The 21,532-nt window shown below is 66.4% G+C and overlaps 1 protein-coding gene across 3 annotated transcripts in view; it reads left to right on the forward strand.

Moving 5' to 3' along the window:
* The window catches only part of PPP2R3B (protein phosphatase 2 regulatory subunit B''beta), a 56,801-nt gene extending 35,960 nt beyond the window's left edge, over nt 1-20,841 (forward strand). For 2 of the 3 annotated variants that reach the window (XM_047847399.1, XM_047847400.1), the window contains exons 3-13: nt 5,997-6,100; nt 6,299-6,401; nt 7,132-7,206; nt 9,474-9,560; nt 10,268-10,424; nt 11,644-11,692; nt 12,393-12,482; nt 12,638-12,813; nt 17,291-17,409; nt 17,488-17,594; nt 20,084-20,841. In XM_047847399.1, coding sequence (XP_047703355.1) covers nt 5,997-6,100; nt 6,299-6,401; nt 7,132-7,206; nt 9,474-9,560; nt 10,268-10,424; nt 11,644-11,692; nt 12,393-12,482; nt 12,638-12,813; nt 17,291-17,409; nt 17,488-17,594; nt 20,084-20,234 — 1,218 coding nt within the window. In that variant the 3' untranslated portion in view covers nt 20,235-20,841. Of the gene's footprint in view, nt 1-5,996; nt 6,101-6,298; nt 6,402-7,131; nt 7,207-9,473; nt 9,561-10,267; nt 10,425-11,643; nt 11,693-12,392; nt 12,483-12,637; nt 12,814-17,290; nt 17,410-17,487; nt 17,599-20,083 lie in introns of those variants that run through there. The other variant, XM_047847401.1, reaches the window with a different exon arrangement.
* Nucleotides 20,842-21,532: the final 691 nt, after the last annotated feature.

The following is a 21,532-nucleotide window of genomic DNA, read 5'->3' on the forward strand; positions in this document are numbered from 1 at the left end:
CCCACGGAGTCGTGCGGTGTCATGGACGGCGTGGACTTGGGCGCTTGGGACCGGGCCGTCCTCTTCCCACGGAGTCGTGCGGTGTCATGGACGGCATGGACTTGGGCGCTTGGGACCGGGCCGTCCTCTTCCCACGGAGTCGTGCGGTGTCATGGACGGCGTGGACGCGGGCGCTCGGGACTGGGCCGTCCTCTTCCCGTGGAGTCGCGCTGTGTCATGGACGGCGTGGACGCGGGCACTTGGGACCGGGCTGTCCTCTTCCCACAGAGGCGCGCGGTGTCATAGACGGCGTGGACGTGGGCACTCGGGACCGGGCCGTCCTCTTCCCACGGAGTCATGCGGTGTCATGGACGGTGTGGATGCGGGCGCTCGGGACTGGGCCGTCCTCTTCCCGTGGAGTCGTGCGGTGTCATGGACAGCATGGACGCGGGCACTTGGGACTGGGCCATCCTCTTCCCACAGAGTCGCAGTGTCATAGACGGTGTGGACGTGGGCACTCGGGACCGGGCCGTCCTCTTCCCGTGGAGTCGCGCAGTGTCATGGACAGCGTGGACATGGGCACTTGGGACTGGGTCGTCCTCACCACACTGTGTTATAGACAGCATGGATGTGGGCACTTGGGACTGGGCTGTCCTCCTCCCACGGAGTCGCACGGTGTCGTGGACAGTGTAGTTCTAGGCTCCCAGTCGGGTGGGTATGTGGAAGCGGTGAGCCCGCCCGTCCTGTGCCGGTGTGGGCTGTGGTCTCTGTGATGCAGGGTGCTGGGGGCAGGTCCCTACAGATTCCCCCCACCCCCGCCGTCACTCAGGGGGCCCCCGTCCGTCCGTCCGTGCCCCCGGCCTTCACCGTGCACAGTCATGACGTGGCGCTGACGTCTGGGCAGCACTGTCCTGCACGTGTTGATGTGCTGGTGCGGCTCTTTCTTTGTCTGTAGCCGTGGACTCGGACCAGTGGCCATCCCACGGTGGCAGCAGCCGTGATAAACCCCGGTTCATCAAAAACGCCATTGTCTCCGCTTTACGTGCCCTCGGGTTCCGGCTTCTAGTGGCTCGCAGGGGCTTAAATCTCATCTCGGTTCACGACTGGGGTCTCCCGCCATCCGTCCCTGGAATTTGTGGTGTGCTTTGCTGTCGAGCCGGCCTCATCCACTTTCTCGGGAAGCGCTCCTTACCAGTCTGTGTTTCAGAACTGTGTGTTTGGAATCAGTTTCACTCCCTGAATATTCTGCACGAGACCCACTTGGGGTCACCCTTGTTTCTTTCTGGGAAGGTTACGTTGACTTCCTCACCACAGTTTCCTTCCTCTGTGTGCTTAGTAGACCGAGGACGTTGACGTGTCCTCACGTGAGACTTGAGGGCGTGCGTCCCACGTTGTCAGTGCAGGCGCGTCAGGTGCTAAGCTGGCTGGGCTAAGACCCAGCGTGTCAGAAGCCGTAGTGAGGCCGCCCTGGCACGTGCAGTCCAGCGCGTGTGTCTCCCGTGTGCGTGCTGAACCACGTCGGCCACACGGCCTGGTTTTCCTGATCTTTTCCCAGGACTCCCATTCCGCTTCCGGGGTTGTTTTTGTGGCCACGTTCGGCCACACTGGCTTCCGGCCTTCTCGGGATGGCTCCCTGCCTTCGGCTCCCTCCGGGATCACCGTGTTCTCGCCACTTTGTGCACGAGGCTGCTCCGGCCTGCTGTGGCCGTACCGACGTTCGTGTGCGGTGCCGTGAGCTTCCTCGTAGACACGGCTTTACAGGCGTCTCGCGCATCAGTGTGCCGTGCGTCTCTTTCTTTCTCATCTGGCATTAACTAGCTTGCACTGTGTTTTCCAGTCCGTTCCGGGGCCGCCTCGCAGGGGTAACAGAGACCCCAGGGTGAGGGGCCGAGGTCCCCAGGACCGCCCACTTCACCCGCCCGGCACAGATCCCAGGTTGTCTCCTCTGCGCTGAGCAACCAGCTGTAGACCCGGGGGTTCCCACGGCCCCTTCCTGCGGGAGGGTGAAGCTACACAGACAGAGGAAGCAGCCCAGCGGGTGAGCGCTGGGAGCCTCCATGCCCACGTGTCTTCACCACCCAGCAGCTGCCCAGCCGTCACCTTCACTTTCACGGAGGCTTCCGGAATCGCTGGGATGCATCCCTGCCCCTGCGTCCAGGTGCGCTCCGCCCCAGAGGATGGCGTGGGGCCGAACGGCCCAGGTGTCTCACATTGGCTCAGCCTTCCTGCTGTCCGGCCCCCCCAGGGCCACCCAGGGCCACCTGCAAACAACAGGCGCGCCCGTCGGCCGGGACGCCCCAAGGCACGTAGGAGCGGTGCGTCAGCAGCGACAGCCAAGCACCCGGCGTCGGCGCGGACGGTGCACCTGGCACCCTGTCCTGTGGGGATTGACTGAGGTTCCGGACGCGCTGTGCCGGGAGCCAGGGCGCAGACCGCTCCTGGTCCGTGACTTCACGCTCGCCCCAGCAGGGCCGTGTCTCACAAGCAGGATGCTGAGTGGAAGCCAGGCCGAAAGGCCACAGGTGGCGTGGTCCCATGTGTAGCACGTTCCACGAAAGGGACGCAGAGTGGGGCTGGCTGGGTGTGGGCGGGGTACGCCACATTGGCCGCGGCCTGGCTCTTCGGACTGTGGGGACAGACACGTGACCGGCCACCTGCGTGCACCCTACCACGGTGAATCTTCACGTGCGTATGTTGTATGAAGCTGATAAGAAGCACAAGGTCTCCTTACGTGACACGTCTTCTTCTTTGGACTTGTTCATAAGCTGGTTTTCTGTTGGTGGCGTCGTAGAGGTGACGGCTGCCGTTCGTTTCAGAAAGTTAACAGAGCGTCCTGAGGGGCGGTGTTGGCCGCGGCCAGCGCCTGAGGACCAACCTTCTGGCTGCGGGGCTGATTGGCAGCAGGACAGGCCGGCACGACCTGGAACGCGTGCGCGGAGGGCCCCCCTCACAGGAGAGCGCAGAGCTTCGTGGGCGCAGACCTCCTCGGGACGGCCTCACGGAGCTGGGAGACGCCTCGGGGCCGTCAGCCCCGGTCCCGACTACCGCGAATGTCCCTACATCCGCGTGGCCACCACCTAGAGCGAGCCTCCACATGTTCCTGGCACCATGGACAGTTCCCTCCGGCCGCTCCCTGTCAGCCCTCCAGCCCTCTTCTGAACGGTCTGCTCCATCACCTGTCATGACTCGGGCGGCCCTGCATCCCCTCCGTGCGATGTCACCTCCGTGCGATGTCGCCTGCGTGCGATGTCGCCTGCGTGCGATGTGGCCTCCGTGCGATGTCGCCTCCGTGCGACGTCGCCTCCGTGCAATGCCTCGACACCTGCACCAGGCAGTGTTGGCTCGGGGGTACCCAAAACCCATCACCCAAAAGTGTGCTCCCCGCGCTTTCCTCCGCGATCCAGCTCCAATCAGCACCCCCAAGGGAGTGGGTGTGCACAGCGTTCGTGCAGGGCCCTGCTCGCGGACACCTGGCCGCTTCCGTGCGGGCCGCCCTGATTCCTCCTCACACGCTTCCTGGCATCTGTGTCACGAGCCCTGAGGCGGAGCGCGTGTTCGCAGGCGCACGGGCGTGTGTGCGTCCCGTTCTCAGAGTGACTGCTTGTTCGGGCTGACGCGCTGCCACGGTGGCCTTTGGCCCCTCGACTGGCCCTTCCGGAACATGCCGCCCGTGGCTCTGGTCAGACGCTCACGTTGCCGCCAGTGGGTTCCGTTCCCTCGTTCGACGGCATCTCCCGGCAGATGGTGCTGACGTGAAGCTGACGCGGGCCTCCCTCTGGGGCCAGGGGTGCTCCGCGTCCCGCGTGGGGAGTCTGTCTTCGCGGCCCCGGAGCCAGGCTGACCCGCTCGTCCCGTGTTCCCGCGGAGAGTTTGCGGCCGTGGCGGTCCCGTTCCGGACGGGGACCCGTCGCACGCTGCTCGTGGTGCAGCTGAGGGCGGCTTTCCCGGTGGCGCGGCACTCCCGTTGGAGCCCACTCGTTGCCCCCGAACCGCGGGATCCGTTGCTGGGTCCGATCTGCTCCCCACCCTGTTCCCTGCGGCCGGCGGGTCCCTCTTGGCCCAGATGCACCCAGGTCACGCACGTCACTCAGCAGTAAGCCTGCAGAGCCCTCCATGTCCCCGCAGCAGCTTCGAAGGAGCTTCCCTGTCCCACAGACACCCGCTGCGTGCTTGCTGGCCTCGCGTCGGGCCCGTGGGTCGCTCGTTCCGGGAACCGGCCTCGGCTTGTCCACCGCGGGAGCCCGGCACGGGGTCCTCGGTGTCCCGGCAAAGATCTGTGCCCGGCTCTGTGCACACGTGACGCCGTGTGGGGTGCGTGCTTGACGGGTTTCTGGACGCGTTTCGCACACGGCGCTGCGGATGAATTCGTTTTCCGGTTGCCAGCGTGTGGGTGCAGAACAGCCTCGCGGACATGGTGCTTGCGCCTGGCGACGTGGCTGTGCTTCCTCCCGGGCGCGTCCTCACTGCCCTCTGAGTCCCTCCGCGTTCCCGCACGCCCTGCCACACGTTTGTGACTTCCACACTCTTGGGGCCTCCTGTGCGGCCTGTCTTCTCCGGCCACGGCGCCTGGCCGGGCCGGCCTGCAGCACTGGTGCCCTGGCTTGGGTCCCAGCTCAGGCACGGGGCCTGCACGCGTCACCCTGGCACGTGACGCGAGCCGCGGGCCTTGTGTGGATTCCCCTCATCGCGGTAAGTGTTCCCGCGGCAGCTGGCTGGCCCAGGCTGTGGCGTGCGTGACTCCTGGTCTCGGGGCTGTGCGTTCGCGCCCCACACTGGGGGTAGAGATTACAAAAAAAACATTAAAAGAAGAAGGTACGTCTCTGTTCTTAGTTTCTCTGTGTGCTGTTTCTTCATCGCTGTTTGTTTAATGGCCGAGTTCAGTCGGTTCATGATGCGTTTTCTGTGGCATTTCTGCATTACTGATCACGATGGATAACCAGCTCCTAATTCTCCTTGCGTTCCTGACACACGTCAGTATATGTGCAGCCCTCATAATGAGAATTACCAAATGCCCCTTACTTTCAGTCTCTGGAAGAGTTTGTGTGTGGTGCATGTGATTTCTTCCGTAAATATTTGAACAAGCTCATTGGCGGACTTTTGGGGCCCGGACTTTTCCTTGTGGGAAAGTTTGGAGTTAAGGCTTGTTTTTTTGCAGCTGCATAGAACTGTTCAGACCTTTTCTTGTGTCCATTTGGTTAGACCCCTGGATCTGGGAGTCTGCGCGTGTCCCCAAAGCTGTGGCACGTGTTGGCGTGAAGTCATTGGTGTCACGCGCTTCCTGCCTTTCTGTCGCGTGTGGGAACTGCCATGACAGCGGACATTCGTAACTTGTGTTTTCTTTAGTAGTTGATGAGTTTTTCTGAGGGGCGTTACAGTCTTTTTTAGATGTTCAAAGAATGGACTTTCGGTTTTACTGATTTTCCGTATTAAGATATTTGCTCTCTTTCGTCTTCATTTCTGCCTGTTTTGTGTTTCTTCTTTTGTTTGCTTTTTTGCAATAGGAGCTTGGATTGCTGGCATTCAGGCTTCTGTGCTGCTACGCGGGCCATACGCCCCTGTCAGTCCTCGTTTGGTGAATCCAATCGACGGCGTTTTCACTGTTGCAATTCGGAGCCCTTCCTAATTTACGCTGTCTGTCCTATCATCTGTGTTTATCATGAGGTGTTTCTAGACGTGCAGAGTTTGGGCACCTGCTGGTTGCCTGCCGGTAGACTGTGTGCTGGTCAGGGGGTGGTCCGTTCCCCGTCCTCGAGCTGCCTTCCCGTCCGTCACCCGATGTGACAGATGCTGTCCCTGGTGCACAGGGAAGGACGCACGCCGTGTGTTTCGCGGCTCACTGGAGCTCATGTGCTGGCTCATGGGCTTCCAGAGGGGTCTTGGCGCAGCAGAAGTTGTCTGCTGCATCCCCGTGGGAGCGTGGGGTGTGGTGGCCATGGTGGGGGCCCGGGAGGCTCTGACCGCCTTGTGCCCCCGTCCCGTAGGCCTGTGGCTGACCGCCTTGTGCCCCCGTCCCGTAGGCCTGTGGCTGCCCGCTGTACTGGAAGGGACCGCTCTTCTGCAGTGCCGGGGGAGAGCGCACGGGCTCCGTGTCCGTGCACAAGTTCGTCGCCATGTGGAGAAAGTGAGTCCCAGGCAGGAGCGCCGGGGGCGGGTGTCGGGAGGGGGGACGTCATGGGCCCGGGCTCCTGCGGCCGAGATGGCGAGAGCAGGGGGCTGGCCTCCAGGGTGGGGGGCCCGGCGTCCATCCGCCGCCCGCGTCTGGGAGGGGCCTTGTGGACGTGGCGTGGGGGGACCACCGGCATGTCCTCTGTCGCTGCAGGATCCTCCAGAACTGCCACGACGACGCGGCCAAGTTCGTCCACCTGCTCATGAATCCCGGCTGTAACTACCTGGTGCAGGAGGACTTCGTCCCCTTCCTACAGGTGCGCCCACGTCTGCGCCGCAGGCACCTTCTCCCCTCCTCACGGCTCTGCCCCTGCCTCCGCGCCGCGTGCCAGCTGCGAGACGGGGCTCCCTTTCCTCAGGGTAGCGCGTTCCACACACACGGCTCGGGGACCCGCCCCTTCGAGCCCGCGTCGCTGGCGGGACCGCGCGTGCCCTGCGCGGTGCGAGCGTGTGTGAGTGGCGGGGCCATGGAGGGGGGACTCCGGCCCCTGGCGGGCTCCCCTGCGGCGTAGGCACAGGCTGTGGCATTCCAGAACGTCCTCCGCACGCAGCACTCGGCTCCCCTCCCCTCCCCTCCACGCCCGTGCGGGGCGTCGCGCAGCCTGAGCGCGGTCCTCGAGCCTGGGCGGTTCTCGCGTTGCGGCATTTTCCACGCAGCCCTTCCCGGTAGCGCACTTATCCCCGCAGACGTGACCTGAAGGCTCCCGTGGGTGCTGCTTGGAAGTGAGGGTGTCGCATGCGTGCCGCTGCGTGGGGGCCGTTCCGTGTTTGTGCCGTCGGGTCTCAGCTGCTGGGGACAGGTGCCGTGTGGGCTCCCGGGAACCGGCCGTGGTCTCCGAGCCCGTGGGTGAGGCAGCGACACGCTCACACCGCCGCCACGCCTGGCGGGCGTCCGTGCAGAAGCCGTGTGGGCACGCGGCAGACGGGCTCCGGGGCTCGGCGGGCACGGTGCGTGTCCCCCACGTCTGTCTTGTCTCACGTGCGCAGGACGTGGTGAACACGCACCCGGGCTTGGCCTTCCTGAAGGAGGCGTCTGAGTTCCACTCCCGCTACATCACCACCGTGAGTACACGGACACAGTCCGCTGCCCCCGGGTGCCTGGGCCGTGGCCCTTCCGACCCCGGGTCTCTCACCTGTGAATAAGGTGTTGGCACCGTCTCCCCAGTGGGTCCCGGGCGAGGGGCACCGAGAGGCGGAGGTCCCGTCTGTGGGCACGGAGCACCGCGAGCGCGGGAAGCGCCTCGCGGGTCTTGCCACACGTCCAGCAGTGAGACTCTAGCACGAGGGCGGGGGCGTCCCCGAGACCTGTCTGCTCTCCCTCCCTGGGCGGGAGAGGGCTGGGCTGGGGCCGCTGAGCCTGGGAGGACGTCTCAGCTCTGGGACGGCACTTACCTGCTCTTTGAAGTGTCGTGGCCAGGGGCCGGCCTGCCCGGGAGGCAGGGGACTCACTGCCCGGCCCTGTCCCCAGCCCCTGGGCACATGAGAGGGCGGCCTGGGACGAAGGGCCTGGCCCTCGCCCGCCCACCAGCCAGCACTCCCCTCCCGAGCGGGTTCCCTCTCCCCACTGCCTGAGCCCAGCGTGCAGGTGGGCTTTCTGGCCGGGTACACACGCGCATTCTGTGACACGGGATGTGCACGAGAGGAGCTCTGTGTTTGCCTGGGGAGGCCACACGCCATCCTGTCCTGGTTCCCCTGTCACTGGCATAGGGGTCATCGTGAAGGGAAGGTGACCGCAGTTGTGAGTGGTAACCAAGGACGCTGGGTGCCGAACACGCACAAGCTTTGTATGTGCACCCTTCACGCACATTCTGTCCTCACGGGCAGGGACAGGTGAGGGATGTCTTGGGACAAAGGCAAGTGATAGGTGTCCTGGGACAAGGATAGGTGAGGACAGGTGAGGGATGTCCTGGGACGAGGACAGGTGACGACAGGTGGCGACAGGTGAGGGATGTCCTGGGATGAGGACAGGTGGCGACAGGTGAGGGATGTCCTGGGACGAGGACAGGTGAAGACAGGTGAGGAATGTCCTGGGACGAGGACAGGTGAGACAGATGAGGGGATGTCCTGGGACGAGGACAGGTGAGGCCAGGTGAGGGATGTCCTATAACGAGGACCTGTGAGACAGGTGAGGGGATGTCCTGGGATGAGGACAGGTGAGGACAGGTGATAGATGTCCTGGGACGGGGACAGGTGACAACAGGTGAGGGATGTCCTGGGACAAGGACAGGTGAGGGATGTCCTGGGGCGAGGACAGGTGAGGACAGGTGAGAGATGTCCTGGGACAAAGGCAGGTGACATGTGTCCTGGGACGAGGACAGGTGAGGACATGTGAGGGATGTCCTGGGATGAGGACAGGTGAGGGATGTCCTGGGGCGAGGACATGTGAGACAGGTGAGGGATGTCCTGGGACGAGGACAGGTAAGGACAGGTGAGGGATGTCATGGGATGAGGACAGGTGATGACAGGTGAGGGATGTCCTGGGATGAGGACAGGTGAGGGATGTCCTGGGATGAGGACAGGTGAGGGATGTCCTGGGGTGAGGACAGGTGAGAGATGTCCTGGGACAAAGGCAGGTGACATGTGTCCTGGGACGAGGACAGGTGAGGACAGGTGAGGGATGTCCTGGGATGAGGACAGGTGAGGGATGTTCTAGAACGAGGACATGTGAGACAGGTGAGGGATGTCCTGGGATGAGGACAGGTAAGGACAGGTGAGGGATGTCATGGGATGAGGACAGGTGACGACAGGTGAGGGATGTCCTGGGACGAGGACAGGTGAGACAGATGAGGGGATGTCCTGGGACGAGGACAGGTGAGGCCAGGTGAGGGATGTCCTGGGACGAGGACAGGTGAGACAGGTGAGGGATGTCATGGGACGAGGACAGGTGACGACAGGTGACGGATGTCCTGGGTGAGGACAGGTGAGGACAGGCCGTCCCCGTCTGGGATTCAGAGCCGAGCCTGGTGTGCAGCCCTCTCTGGCCTCCCGCTGATGCTCCCGACCCGGTGGTGACTTGTGTTTGTGGACGTGGTCAGAGCGGGTCGTTCCCTGAGCGCGCCGTGAGGACTCCTGGCCTTCCGGGAAGTCCTGCCCACAGCCCCATCCCAGCTCAGGTGCGCCGTCGCCCGCACGGACCCACCTGAGCGGGCCGGGCCGCTGCTAGTGGGCGGACAGACCCCGTGGGCCCCCTTGGCGCCTCCCCGTGACCCAGAAGCGTGCCCATCCCTGACGCGGCTGTCGGGCACATGCAGGGCGGGACCTCGGCCGGAGACACGGGGTCCTGCGTCGCCGGGGGTCCGGGCGCTCTGCTGACGGTCTTTCCCCCGCAGGTCATACAGAGGATCTTCTACACCGTCAACAGGTCCTGGTCGGGGAGGATCACGTGTGCGGAGCTCCGGAGAAGCACGTTCCTGCAGGTAGGCGGCCGGCCAGCAGGGACGCAGGGCCTACGTACACCCATTATTCAGACCCACCTGCCTTTCCGTCTGCCATCTTGCGTTCTGACCCTCCTCCGTCCTCCTGCATCCTCCTCCATCCAACCTAGGCGGTCCTCCATCCCTCCTCCACCCTCTCCACCCATCCTCCACCCTTCTCCATGCACCCTGCATCCCTCCTCCACCCTCCTCCACCCATCCTCCTCCCTCATCTCTCCATCCGCCGACCCTCCTCCCTCCCTCCATCCTCCACCCTTCCATTCTCCCTCCACCGTTCTTCCATCATTCTGTTGTTCCGTTCTTCATCCTCCACCCTCTACCCAACCGTCTACCCAGTGACCTCCCAGCATCCATTGCAGGACCGTGGGAACTGGGGTGCGGGGTGCCCTCCTCACTCGGGTTCTGCGGACGTGTGGACATTAACGAGGACAGGGCTGACCCGTCCTCATCCAGAGGCCGCAGCGGTGAGAGCATGGACGCCCGCAGGACTGCCTCTCACAGCCAGCGGCAGCCGCGCCGAGTCTCGGGCCGGACCCTCGCCTGGGTGGGCTCCTGACCCGGGTGCCGTGCTCCCACCCCTCGGGCCTGTTGTGACGTGAGCTGCCCGGCGGTCCCACCCACGAGGGGCCCCCTCCCGTGGGGATCGCGCCGAGAGGAGGGTAGCAGGTTTGTTGGGTTTGTCTTGGCAGAACGTGGCGCTCTTGGAAGAGGAAGCAGACATCAACCAGCTGACAGAGTATTTCTCGTACGAGCACTTCTATGTGATTTACTGCAAGTTCTGGGAGCTGGACACGGACCACGACCTTCTCATCGATTCCCAGGACCTGGCCCGGCACAATGACCATGGTGAGCTCGCGGCCCGCGTGGGACAAGGGTGGTGAAATCCTGGCGGGGCCGAGCCGCTGAGGTCCAGGCGGGGCAGGACCACAGTCCCTCCAGAGGCTCCAGGGAAGGGTCCTTCCTGCCTCTTCCAGCTGTTGAGGCTCCAGGCATTCCTGGGCTCCTGGCCGCGTCCCTCCCGTCTCTGCCTCCGCCTTCACATGGTTTCTCCTCTGTGTCTGCGTCTCTCTTCTGTCTCTTACGAGGACGCTCATTGTCTTTAGGGCCACCTTGGTCATTCAGGGTGACCTCGTTTCAGGTCTTTCACTTAGTCACGTCTGCAAACACCTGTTGCCAATTAAGGACCCGCGTCCGGATGCCAGGAACCAGGATGCAGGCGTGTGTTTTGGGGAGACACAGTTGAGCCTCTTGTAGCATCCGGTCATTTCGTATCAGGGCGACGTTCATCGGCGTAGCATGAAATGGGAGACGTGGACAGACGCTGTCTTCGTTTCCCTGTCTTGGGGACACGGTGCTTGGAATGGGCTGCTCTGGGCACCCCCCAAATTTGTTTTTGGAGCCACGCCTCCCAGGACCCCAGAATGGCCCTGTCAGTGGAGGTGGGGTTTTTAAAAAGAGGGGATTAAGGTAAAGTGAGGTCGGTCGAGTGGGCCCTCATCCCATAAGGGCTGGCGTCCTTACGAGAAGAGGGGACGAGGACACAGGCACGCACAGAGGGGTGACCGCGTGAGGACACGGGGAGAAGACGGCGTCTACACGCCCAGGAGACAGGCCTCAGGAGGAAGCAGCCCTGGGAGAGGATGAATGTGTGTTGTTGGAGCTCCCGGCTCAGTGCCGGGTCGGGCCCGGCACCTCCGCTGACCGATGTGGTCACCTCCCCTCTGTCAGGGGTCAGCCGGACGCGTTTGGTTTTGATCACGAAGGGAGAGAGTTGGGAGTCGGGGCACCTGGAAGCGGGAATAGACACGTGTTGTGCTCTTCCCAGCGCGTTTCTTCTCGGAGCACCCGGGTCGGCTTTCCACCCTCGCGGCTTGGATTTGGGCTCCGTCCTTGGGTGGCACCCCGGGGAGGACACGTGCGGGACTCGGGCCCTCTGTGGCACCCCCGCCCGGCCCGGGTCTCGGCGTTCCTGACCCGAGCCCGCCCGGCCGGCCCCGCTCGCGTGAGGTCGGGCCGTGACCGCGGGCGTGCGCCCGCTGCTCACGGCCCGATTCCGTTTCCACAGCTCTGTCCACCAAGATGATCGAGAGGATATTCTCAGGGGCGGTGACCAGGTACGTGTCACAGCCACCGCTTCTTGGGTTTTCTGGTGATTGCGGCCCGTGTTCTGAGCCCTGTGTCCCGTTCTGTCTCGTTCGCTGCCTCATGTGAACTTGTCCTGTGTCGAGCGTGAGTGCTCTTGTCACGTGAGGTCATGAGGAGGACACACGTGCTGTTGTCACGCAAGGTCACACGTAAGGGAGGATACTTGCCATTGTCACACGAGCTCATGGGAAAGGGAGACGTAGGTCCGTCGCGTGATAGCAGAGGGGACACACACGCGTCTGTTATGTGAGATCATAAACGAGGGGACGCACGTCTTTGTCACGTGAGGTCAGAAGGGGGCGAACGCTGTTGTCACAAGAGGTCATCAGCGAGGGGTGGTTGAGGACGGCCCCGTGTGGGTGGGTCACGTCAGGCCCGGGGCATCTGAGGGAGCCCTGGAGTAGGGCCATCGGAGGCCACGCGGCGGCCGTGACCAAGGCCGCGCGGCCACCCCTGCCCCATCCGTGGTCGCAGGGTAACCCCTCCTTCCCCCCCCCCCCCCCCCCCGGTGGGGGCGCGGGTCCTCTCGGGCCTCCCCCGGCGGGAGCCAAGTGCAGGACGGGGCCAAACGCCAGGCCCCACTCCCGGCGGGGGGCGGGCGGGGACGTCCCGCCTCAGGCCGCTTCCCCCTGACCCCGTTTCGTCCGCTGCTCTCGGCCCGGAACCCAGGGGCAGAAAAGTACAGAAGGAGGGAAAGATCAGCTACGCCGACTTTGTCTGGTTTCTGATCTCGGAGGAAGACAAAAAAACTCCAACCAGGTAGGTACGCGTTTCGGCGCTGTCGCGCGGTCTGTTGGGTACGGCGGTGGGGAGCCCTGGGGGGGCGGTCGTCCCCGAGCGCGGGCGCCAGCAGGGTCCTCGCGTCCCGGCCGGCCGGGCCGACGGAGGCTCGCCCTGACCTGCCGTGACCACAGCATCGAGTACTGGTTCCGCTGCATGGACCTGGACGGGGACGGGGCCCTGTCCATGTTCGAGCTGGAGTACTTCTACGAGGAGCAGTGCCGCAGGCTGGACAGCATGGCCATCGAGGCCCTGCCCTTCGAGGACTGCTTGTGCCAGATGCTGGACCTGGTGAAGCCCCAGAGCGAAGGTAACGTCCCGCGCGAGGAGACGCTGCTGCCCCTGGAGGGAAAGCGTGCCCCTCCCCCCGAGTGAGATCCGCCCCGCCCCCCCCCCCCCCCCCGTGAGTGAGGAGATGCCCCCCCATGTGAGTGAGGAGATGCCCCCCCCCCGTGAGTGAGGAGATGCCCCCCCATGTGAGTGAGGAGATGCCCCCCCCCCGTGAGTGAGGAGATGCCCCCCCCATGTGAGTGAGGAGATGCCCCCCCATGTGAGTGAAGAGATGCCCCCCCCCGTGAGTGAGGAGATGCCCCCCCATGTGAGTGAGGAGATGCCCCCCCCGTGAGTGAGGAGATGCCCCCCCCGTGAGTGAGGAGATGCCCCCCCATGTGAGGAGATGCGCCCCCCCGTGAGTGAGGAGATGCCCCCCCCCGTGAGTGAGGAGATGCCCCCCCCATGTGAGTGAGGAGATGCCCCCCCCATGTGAGTGAGGAGATGCCCCCCCGTGAGATGCCCCCCCATGTGAGTGAGGAGATGCCCCCCCATGAGTGAGGAGATGCCCCCCCCGTGAGTGAGGAGATGCCCCCCCATGTGAGTGAGGAGATGCCCCCCCCCCGTGAGTGAGGAGATGCCCCCCCCCCCGTGAGTGAGGAGATGCCCCCCCCATGTGAGTGAGGAGATGCCCCCCCCCCCCGTGAGGAGAGGCCCCCCCCCGCGTGAGGAGACGCTGCTGCCCCTAGAGGGAAAGGGTGCCCCCCCCGTGTGAGATCCGCCCCCCCCCCCGTGTGTGAGGAGATGCCCCCCCGTGTGAGATCCCCCCCCGTGTGTCAGGAAATGCCCCCCCCCCGTGAGTGAGATGCCCCCCCCCCCCCCGTGTGTCAGGAAAGGCCTCCCCCTCCGCGTGAGGAGACGCTGCTGCCCCTAGTGGGAAAGGATGCCCCTCCCCCCGTGTGAGATCCGCCCCCCCCCCCCCCCCGTGTGTGAGGAGACCCCACCCCTATGAGATTCCCCCCCCCCCCCCCCCGCCGTGTGTGTGAGGAGATGCCCCTGTAGCGTGACATGTCCCTCCCCCGAGACGGGATGCCCCCTGCTGGGTGAGGGAAGGACCCCTGGGACCTGTGAGGGGCCACCCGTGTGGGATGTTCTCGGTATGGGGGAGCCCCCCTTGGGGGACGTTGCGCCGCGGGAGCAAACGTGCCCCTGTCATGCTGATGCCTGCTGTGTGAGGGACCCCGAGTGAGGGGCCGCTCTCCCTGCGACGTGCGACGCCTCCAGGTGCGGGCAACTGCGCTTGAGCGCGGGTCCCCCATGTAAGGGACATCCCCGTGTGACGCGGGGTGCCCCCGTGTGAGAGAGGCTCCCGCGGAGGAGGACAGGCCGTCTGATGCGAGGGACGCCCACTCTGGTGCCGGCCGGCCCCGCCCCGAGCCGGCCGGCCCCGCCCCGAGCCGGCCGGCCCCGCCCCGAGCCGGCCGGCCCCGCCCCGAGCCGGCCGGCCCCGCCCCGAGCCGGCCGGCCCCGCCCCGAGCCGGTGACGCGGTGGGCGGGGCCTCGGGGAGGGCTCGGACCAACCACATCCCAGGACCCCACCCAGGGCAGGGGGAGCTGTTGTTGCCCTTGGTCCCGCGGCTTCGCTTCCGGCGCCCTCGCGCAGGCCCCAGGGTCCCCTCAGCCCTCACCTGGGAGGGGCCCTGGGCTGTCAGCTGAGGACCCCCGTCCCGCCCGCCCGCGTCGGGAAGGTGGATGTCCCTGACCCTGGGTCTCCCGCGTGTCCCACCTTGGCGAGACGGAGCCCAGACTCCCGGGGTGGGACGGCACCGTGGACACCGGCCCCCCCCCTCCCCGCCCCTGCCCCGACCGGCTCCGGTCCCTGCCCCTGGCGCCCACACCGCGGGGTCGGCCAGGGAGTCGGCGGGGGGGGGGGGGGAGGGGGGTCCCCCTGACACCCCTCAGCTGAGAAGCCCCCTGACACCCCTCAGCTGAGAAGCCCGTGACCAACGGGCAGGCCCGCGGTGGCACGAGGAAGGACCCCAGGGCACCTTGAGACGGACGGAGGGAGGCTGTGCCCGGGCCGTGAGGCCGCCGTTAGTCTCGTGTTTCCGTGTCCGGAAGAAACACGGTCTTGGGGTGTTCGCTGTGTTTGCCCCTCATCCCGGGGTCCTGGCCGCAGCTTGCGAGCCGGGCTCCGAGATGTGGGTGGCGGGCGCCCCCTGGTGGCCGAGTTCCTCTCTGTTCCTGCGCTCCTCCTCCACGTGCGTCCTCTCACCCATTCCGGGCCACACAGGACCCCAGGCCTCTGGTCCCCGCTGCCCACCCCCCCCCCCCCCAGCCGTCCGCCCACACCGGGGACCCTCTCGTGGGAGTGTTCAGGACCCCAGGCCTCTGGTCCTGCCTGCCCACCCCCCCAGCCGTCCACCCACACCGGGGACCCTCTGGTGTGAGTGTTCAGGACCCCAGGCCTCTGGTCCCAGCTGCCCCCCCCCCCCCCCGCCGTCCATCCACACCGGGGACCCTCTCGTGCGAGTGTTCAGGACCCCAGACCTCAGGTCCCGACTGCCCACCCCCCCCCCCAGCCGTCCACCCACACTGGGGACCCTCTGGTGTGAGTGTTCAGGACCCCAGGCCTCTGGTCCCTGCTGCCCCCCCCCCCCCCAGCCGTCCGCCCACACCGGGGACCCTCTCGTGCGAGTGTTCAGGACCCCAGGCCTCTGGTCCCAGCTGCCCCCCCCCCCCCCCCGCCATCCATCCACACCGGGGACCCTCTGGTGCGAGTGTTCAGGACCCCAGGCCTCTGGTCCCAGCTGCCCCCACCCCCCAGCCATCCGCCCACACCAGGGACCCTCTCGTGGGAGTGTTCAGGACCCCAGGCCTCTGGTCCTGCCTGCCCACCCCCCCAGCCGTCCATCCACACCGGGGACCCTCTGGTGCGAGTGTTCAGGACCCCAGGCCTCTGGTCCTGCCTGCCCACCCCCCCAGCCGTCCACTCACACCGGGGACCTTCTGGTGTGAGTGTTCAGGACCCCAGGCCTCTGGTCCCAACTGCCCCCCCCCCCCAGCCGTCCGCCCACAACGGGGACCCTCTCGTGCGAGTGTTCAGGACCCCAGGCCTCTGGTCCCAGCTGCCCCCACCCCCCAGCCATCCGCCCACACCGGGGACCCTCTCGTGCGAGTGTTCAGGACCCCAGGCCTCTGGTCCCAGCTGCCCCCACCCCCCAGCCGTCCACTCACACCGGGGACCTTCTGGTGTGAGTGTTCAGGACCCCAGGCCTCTGGTCCCAACTGCCCCCCCCCCCCCGCCGTCCATCCACACCGGGGACCCTCTGGTGCGAGTGTTCAGGACCCCAGGCCTCTGGTCCCAGCTGCCCCCACCCCCCAGCCATCCGCCCACACCGGGGACCCTCTCGTGGGAGTGTTCAGGACCCCAGGCCTCTGGTCCTGCCTGCCCACCCCCCCAGCCGTCCATCCACACCGGGGACCCTCTGGTGCGAGTGTTCAGGACCCCAGGCCTCTGGTCCCAGCTGCCCCCCCCCCCCCCCCAGCCGTCCGCCCACACCGGGGACCCTCTGGTGCGAGTGTTCAGGATCCCAGGCCTCTGGTCCCAACTGCCCCACCCACAGCCGTCCGCCCACACCGGGGACCCTCTCGTGCGAGTGTTCAGGACCCCAGGCCTCTGGTCCCTGCTGCCACCCCCCCCCCCCCCCGCCGTCCATCCACACCGGGGACCCTCTCGTGCGAGTGTTCAGGACCCCAGGCCTCTGGTCCCTGCTGCCACCCCCCCCCCCAGCCGTCCGCCCACACCGGGGACCCTCTCGTGCGAGTATTCAGGACCCCAGGCCTCTGGTCCTGCCTGCCCACCCCCCCCCGCCGTCCATCCACACCGGGGACCCTCTCGTGCGAGTGTTCAGGACCCCAGGCCTCTGGTCCCTGCTGCCACCACCCCCCCCAGCCATCCGCCCACACCGGGGACCCTCTCGTGCGAGTGTTCAGGACCCCAGGCCTCTGGTCCCAGCTGCCCCCCCCCCCAGCCGTCCGCCCACACCGGGGACCCTCTCGTGGGAGTGTTCAGGACCCCAGGCCTCTGGTCCCCGCTGCCCACCCCCCCCAGCCGTCCGCCCACACCGGGGACCCTCTCCTGTGAGTGTTCAGGACCCCAGGCCTCTGGTCCCCGCTGCCCACCCCCCCCAGCCGTCCGCCCACACCGGGGACCCTCTCGTGCGAGTGTTCAGGACCCCAGGCCTCTGGTCCCTGCTGCCCCCCCCGCCCCCGCCGTCCATCCACACCGGGGACCCTCTCCTGTGAGTGTTCAGGACCCCAGGCCTCTGGTCCCTGCTGCCCCCCCCCCCCCCCCCGCCGTCCATCCACACTGGGGACCCTCTTGCGCGTGTGTGTTTTGCCCAGTTGTGTCACAAAGTGCAGTTTCTCCGCGAGTTAGGACGCGTACCCCCCGACGGACCCTCATGAACGCGCCCCCAGGAGTAACCGTCTTGAAAACGCTTCACGGCCCGCAGGGAAAATCACGCTCCACGATCTGAAAAACTGCAAACTGGCCAACGTGTTCTTTGACACCTTCTTCAACATCGAGAAATACCTCGACCACGAGCAGAAGGAACAGGTGTCCCTGCTCAGGGTGAGCGTGGCAGGCGTGGCAGGGAGCGCGTGGGGTGCCGGCCGCGTCTGCGCCGCGTGACGCCCGTGTCTCACCCAGGAGAGCGAGAGCGAGGGCCCCGAGCTCTCCGACTGGGAGAAGTACGCGGCTGAGGAGTATGACATCCTGGTGGCTGAGGAGGCTGCGGGAGAGCCGTGGGAGGACGGGTGAGTGAGTGTGCGCGCGGGGACGCGGGGACAGCCGGGCGGACGCGGGTGCCGAGCGGCCGGCGGGCGCCTCCTTTCAAACCACACGTGCCCGACCCCGGACGGGCTCCGTCCAGAGCCGGCGACTCCCGGGGGCCGCCCCCTGGCTCCGGTGGGGCCTCTGACATCCGTGTGACGAGTGTCTGCCCCCACGAGAAGGGACCCCGTGGGCAGGGAAAGGCAGCTGCGGGTGTCCCCAACCCGAAAGGGAACTCGCGCTGGCCGCGCGGCCCAGACACAAACCCCGCCCCAGCAGAGCTCCACCGCGAGGCCCCTTCCCCAGGCTCTGTGGCCACGTGGGGACCCGGGAGCGAGTGCCCACCCGCCCCCTCCCCAGAAACAGCCCCCTCGGTGCTGCCTCCTGTCCCCTTGGGCTGGGACCCGCGAGCGGCAGCCAGGTCGGCCCAGAGCGGGCCCTGCAGCGGGGCTGCGTGAGGCCTGCCGCCCGGGGCACGATCTGTCCCCTTCTGTCCCCCACGCCCACCCTGATGTGCTGCGTGCTCCCCAGGACGTGACCTGCCGAGCCGTCCCCCTCCCCCCACCACGCTGAACGGGGCCCAGGCAGTGACCCGGGTGGAGGGCTCCCCGAGGGGCCTGGCAGGGGGGACGCACTGCGGGGCTGGGGTCTGAGAGGCCAGCTCAGAAGCTGGGACCCAACACACCCTCACGGGGCCGCTGCAGTGGGGAATCTCGTCTTTGGTGTCTGCACCTGAGGCCCGTGGGGGGACAGGGGCATCGGGGCCCAGGTGCGGATGGACGCCCTCTCACCCGGGGTTGACCACATGTGGCATCAGCGGGGCATCTGCTCCCATGAGCGTGGCTGGGCGTGCGGGGTGCAGACGGTGGGGGGCTCAGGCATCCCAGCCTCCACACAGGCACCCGACAGGCTCAGGCGGCACACGGGTTCTCTACTCCCGTCAGGGCTCTTCACCCACCCACCCCCGCCCCCTCAGGGCCACCTGTCCCCCGGGTCAGGGTCACACGGGGTCAGGAGCGGGGCCCGCGTACGAGAGGCACCCCCCGCCCCCCGTTCGGCGGCCATGGGGCCGCCAGGGTCCTGACCCTCACTCCCAAGAGAGTTTGAGATCCAGCAGGGCGTGTGTCTGTCACCCCCAAACCCCTCCCCACCTGGGCCCCTGGCAGGTGCTGGCCTTCGTCCGGCCGTCGTGCATTTCCGGGCCGTCACAGAAGCGCACCCCTACGTCCCTCCACACCGCCTCTGCGGGCCCGAGGTGTGGCAGAGCCGTGCCGTTCACCGTGCTCGTGGGGGGGCCCCTTCTGTGCCGCGGGCGACCCCCCACCAGGTCACCCACGTTGGGTGGCTTCCCCTCGGTTCTGGGCCGACGTGAACCGTTGCCACCGGCCTCGTGCAGGTGTGCTGTCACAAAACAGACGGAAGTCTCGATGACTCGTGTTTGAGAATCTCACCCGGCGTGGAGGTGTTGGGCCTCTCCGCGACGCCGCGCTCCCTGATCCGCAGACGTGCGCGCTGTCTGCCAAGTTGGGTCTCCGACTCTTCTGCCGGAAAATATTTTGTGGTTTTCAGCACGTGGATCTTCTCGCCTTCTGTCACAGAAGGGCTTCCTGACGTTGGGGTGTCGGGAAGGTGGGGTTTTAAGATTTACTCTCGAGAGAGAGTGTGAGCACGAGCAAGGCAGGGGCAGAGAGAGCATCCCAGGCAGGCTCCTGGCTGTCAGCGCAGAGCGCGACGCATGGCAGGCTCCTGGCTGTCAGCGCAGAGCGCGACGCATGGCAGGCTCCTGGCTGTCAGCGCAGAGCGCGACGCATGGCAGGCTCCTGGCTGTCAGCGCAGAGCGCGACGCATGGCAGGCTCCTGGCTGTCAGCGCAGAGCGCGACGCATGGCAGGCTCCTGGCTGTCAGCGCAGAGCGCGACGCATGGCTCAAACCCACGAACTGTGAGATCGTGAGCCGAGCCCAAGTCGAGAGTCACACACTTAGCGGACTGAGGCACCCAGGCACCCTGAGGAGGTTTGAAACTTGCAGCATACCGCTGCGTGTTGCTGGCGACCCCCGTCGGGCTTACCGGCCTTGCACTTGCCTCTTGTGGTAACCGTACCCGGTGGCCGCGTAAGCGTGTCGTGGGTCGGTGGGGGGCTCTGCGCCGACAGGCACGTGGCCTGGAGCAGCGCGCTTCGATCTCCTCTCCGCCGGCCCGCGGCACGGCCTAGAACGTCGGCTACGACGCCGACCGCAAGTCGGCACGCGTCCCTGTCCTGTCCCCAGTCCTTCGTGCAGATGGGTCACCCCGACCAGGGGTCGCGGCATCCGTCCAGGCCCAACGCCGAGTTCCGCCAGGTGGCCTTGGCGCCCACGGCCCATGGCCACGGGCACTTCACGGACGGCCTACCACAGCTCGGCCCGCGTGGCGGCTCGTGGGGGCCGCCCGCCTCGGCCACGCCCCAGCACACTCACGAGCTCCTGCTTGCAGGTACGAAGCCGAGCTCAGTCCCGTGGACCAGAAGCTGAGCACCCTGAGGTCTCCGCTGGCCCAGAGGCCCTTCTTCGAGGCGCCCTCGGCCCTGGGCACCGTCGACCTGTACGAGTATGCGTGCGACGACGCCGACCTACAGCCCTCGTGACGTGCGCCCGCGGCCGGGGGTCCGGGCCAGCCGGCTGGACGCGAGGCAGCTTGTGTGTCAAAGTCAAAGCTGTTTGATTGTTGAGCTGTCTTTTATAGAAAGTGAAGTGATTTGTAGGAGATGACGAATTTTTATTCGACACAAAGCGGGTCACGTGGCCATGGAGCTCCTGTGCCCGCCTGGCCAGGAGGGGACGACCCCCGTGCAAGAACCCCTGGCTGGCAGGCCCCGCTAGCCGTCGAGTTCAGGCGTGTGGACACTTACGCGGCCTGGCCGACGGCTCCCCTCCAAAGGAGCTGCCTCGGGGTCGCCGGCCGTGCGCGGACTTCTGGGTGCCGGGTGGCCCCGTGTTGTTCTCATGGAGTCGGTCGGGAACATTCCAGAAGCCCCGGGACCTTCCGTCTTGTCTGCACGAGCGTCTCCGGGCACGGCCTGGGCCACGACCCTCCGTGCAGGGTGTGGGAGGGTGCGCCCCCTCGAGCGTACTTACGTTTTCATGTACGTGTACAAAACGTGTAAAGTTAACTTTTATTTGGTGTGTATAGCGATTTAAAAACGTTTTACGAGATCACGTTTGTATTTTCAAATAAAGAAGTTACAGACTCTCCGTGCCGGGCCCGGCTCGCCCAGCCCACAACACAGACACAGCACACAAAGGTCACAGAGAACACGGACACCAGGCAGCGACGCTACTGGGGGCACAGGGCAGTGTCACGAGGGAGACTCCGTCTGGCACGGACGGCTCTGGGGATGGGAGGCCCGGCCGAGGGTCACAGGCCCTGGGCCTGGAGCGTCCAGCAGATGGCCGTCCCCGCAAGGCCTGCAGGCGAGGCGCCCGTGCTCCTGACCCCACGGCCGGGGCGGGGGTTGGGGGGGCGGGGTGTGGGGGGGGGCAGCGCTTTCCTACAGCAGCTTCCCAAGTCCTGGGGACAGGACTGGGACGGAGGGGAGGGGACGGGACCGGAGGAGTGGGGGGACGAGACGTCCCACCCAGGCAGCCAAGCCCCAGGCCAGGGTCCGACGCACACGCGCGGAGTCGGCGGGGGGGGGGGGGGGGGGGGGGGTGCTGGTTCTCCGTGCGGGATGCGCGGGGGGCCGTCCCCCTCTACACAGTGGCCGAGAAGGGTCTGTGGTTTGGCACCAACACGAGATTTGAAGGGCAGAAGGCCCCACCCTGCGTGTCCGGGGGAGGGTGGCCCGAAAGCATCCAGCCCAGGCCCCTGCCTCAGGTCCGCGCAGCCAGTCTATCTGGAGCGTCCCCGTGCTTACCAGACTGCAGACTCCCCGGGGCCCTCCCT

The sequence above is a fragment of the Prionailurus viverrinus genome, unplaced genomic scaffold, assembly GCF_022837055.1.
Source record: "Prionailurus viverrinus isolate Anna unplaced genomic scaffold, UM_Priviv_1.0 scaffold_48, whole genome shotgun sequence".
In the NCBI taxonomy this organism is placed as follows: Eukaryota; Metazoa; Chordata; class Mammalia; order Carnivora; family Felidae; genus Prionailurus; species Prionailurus viverrinus.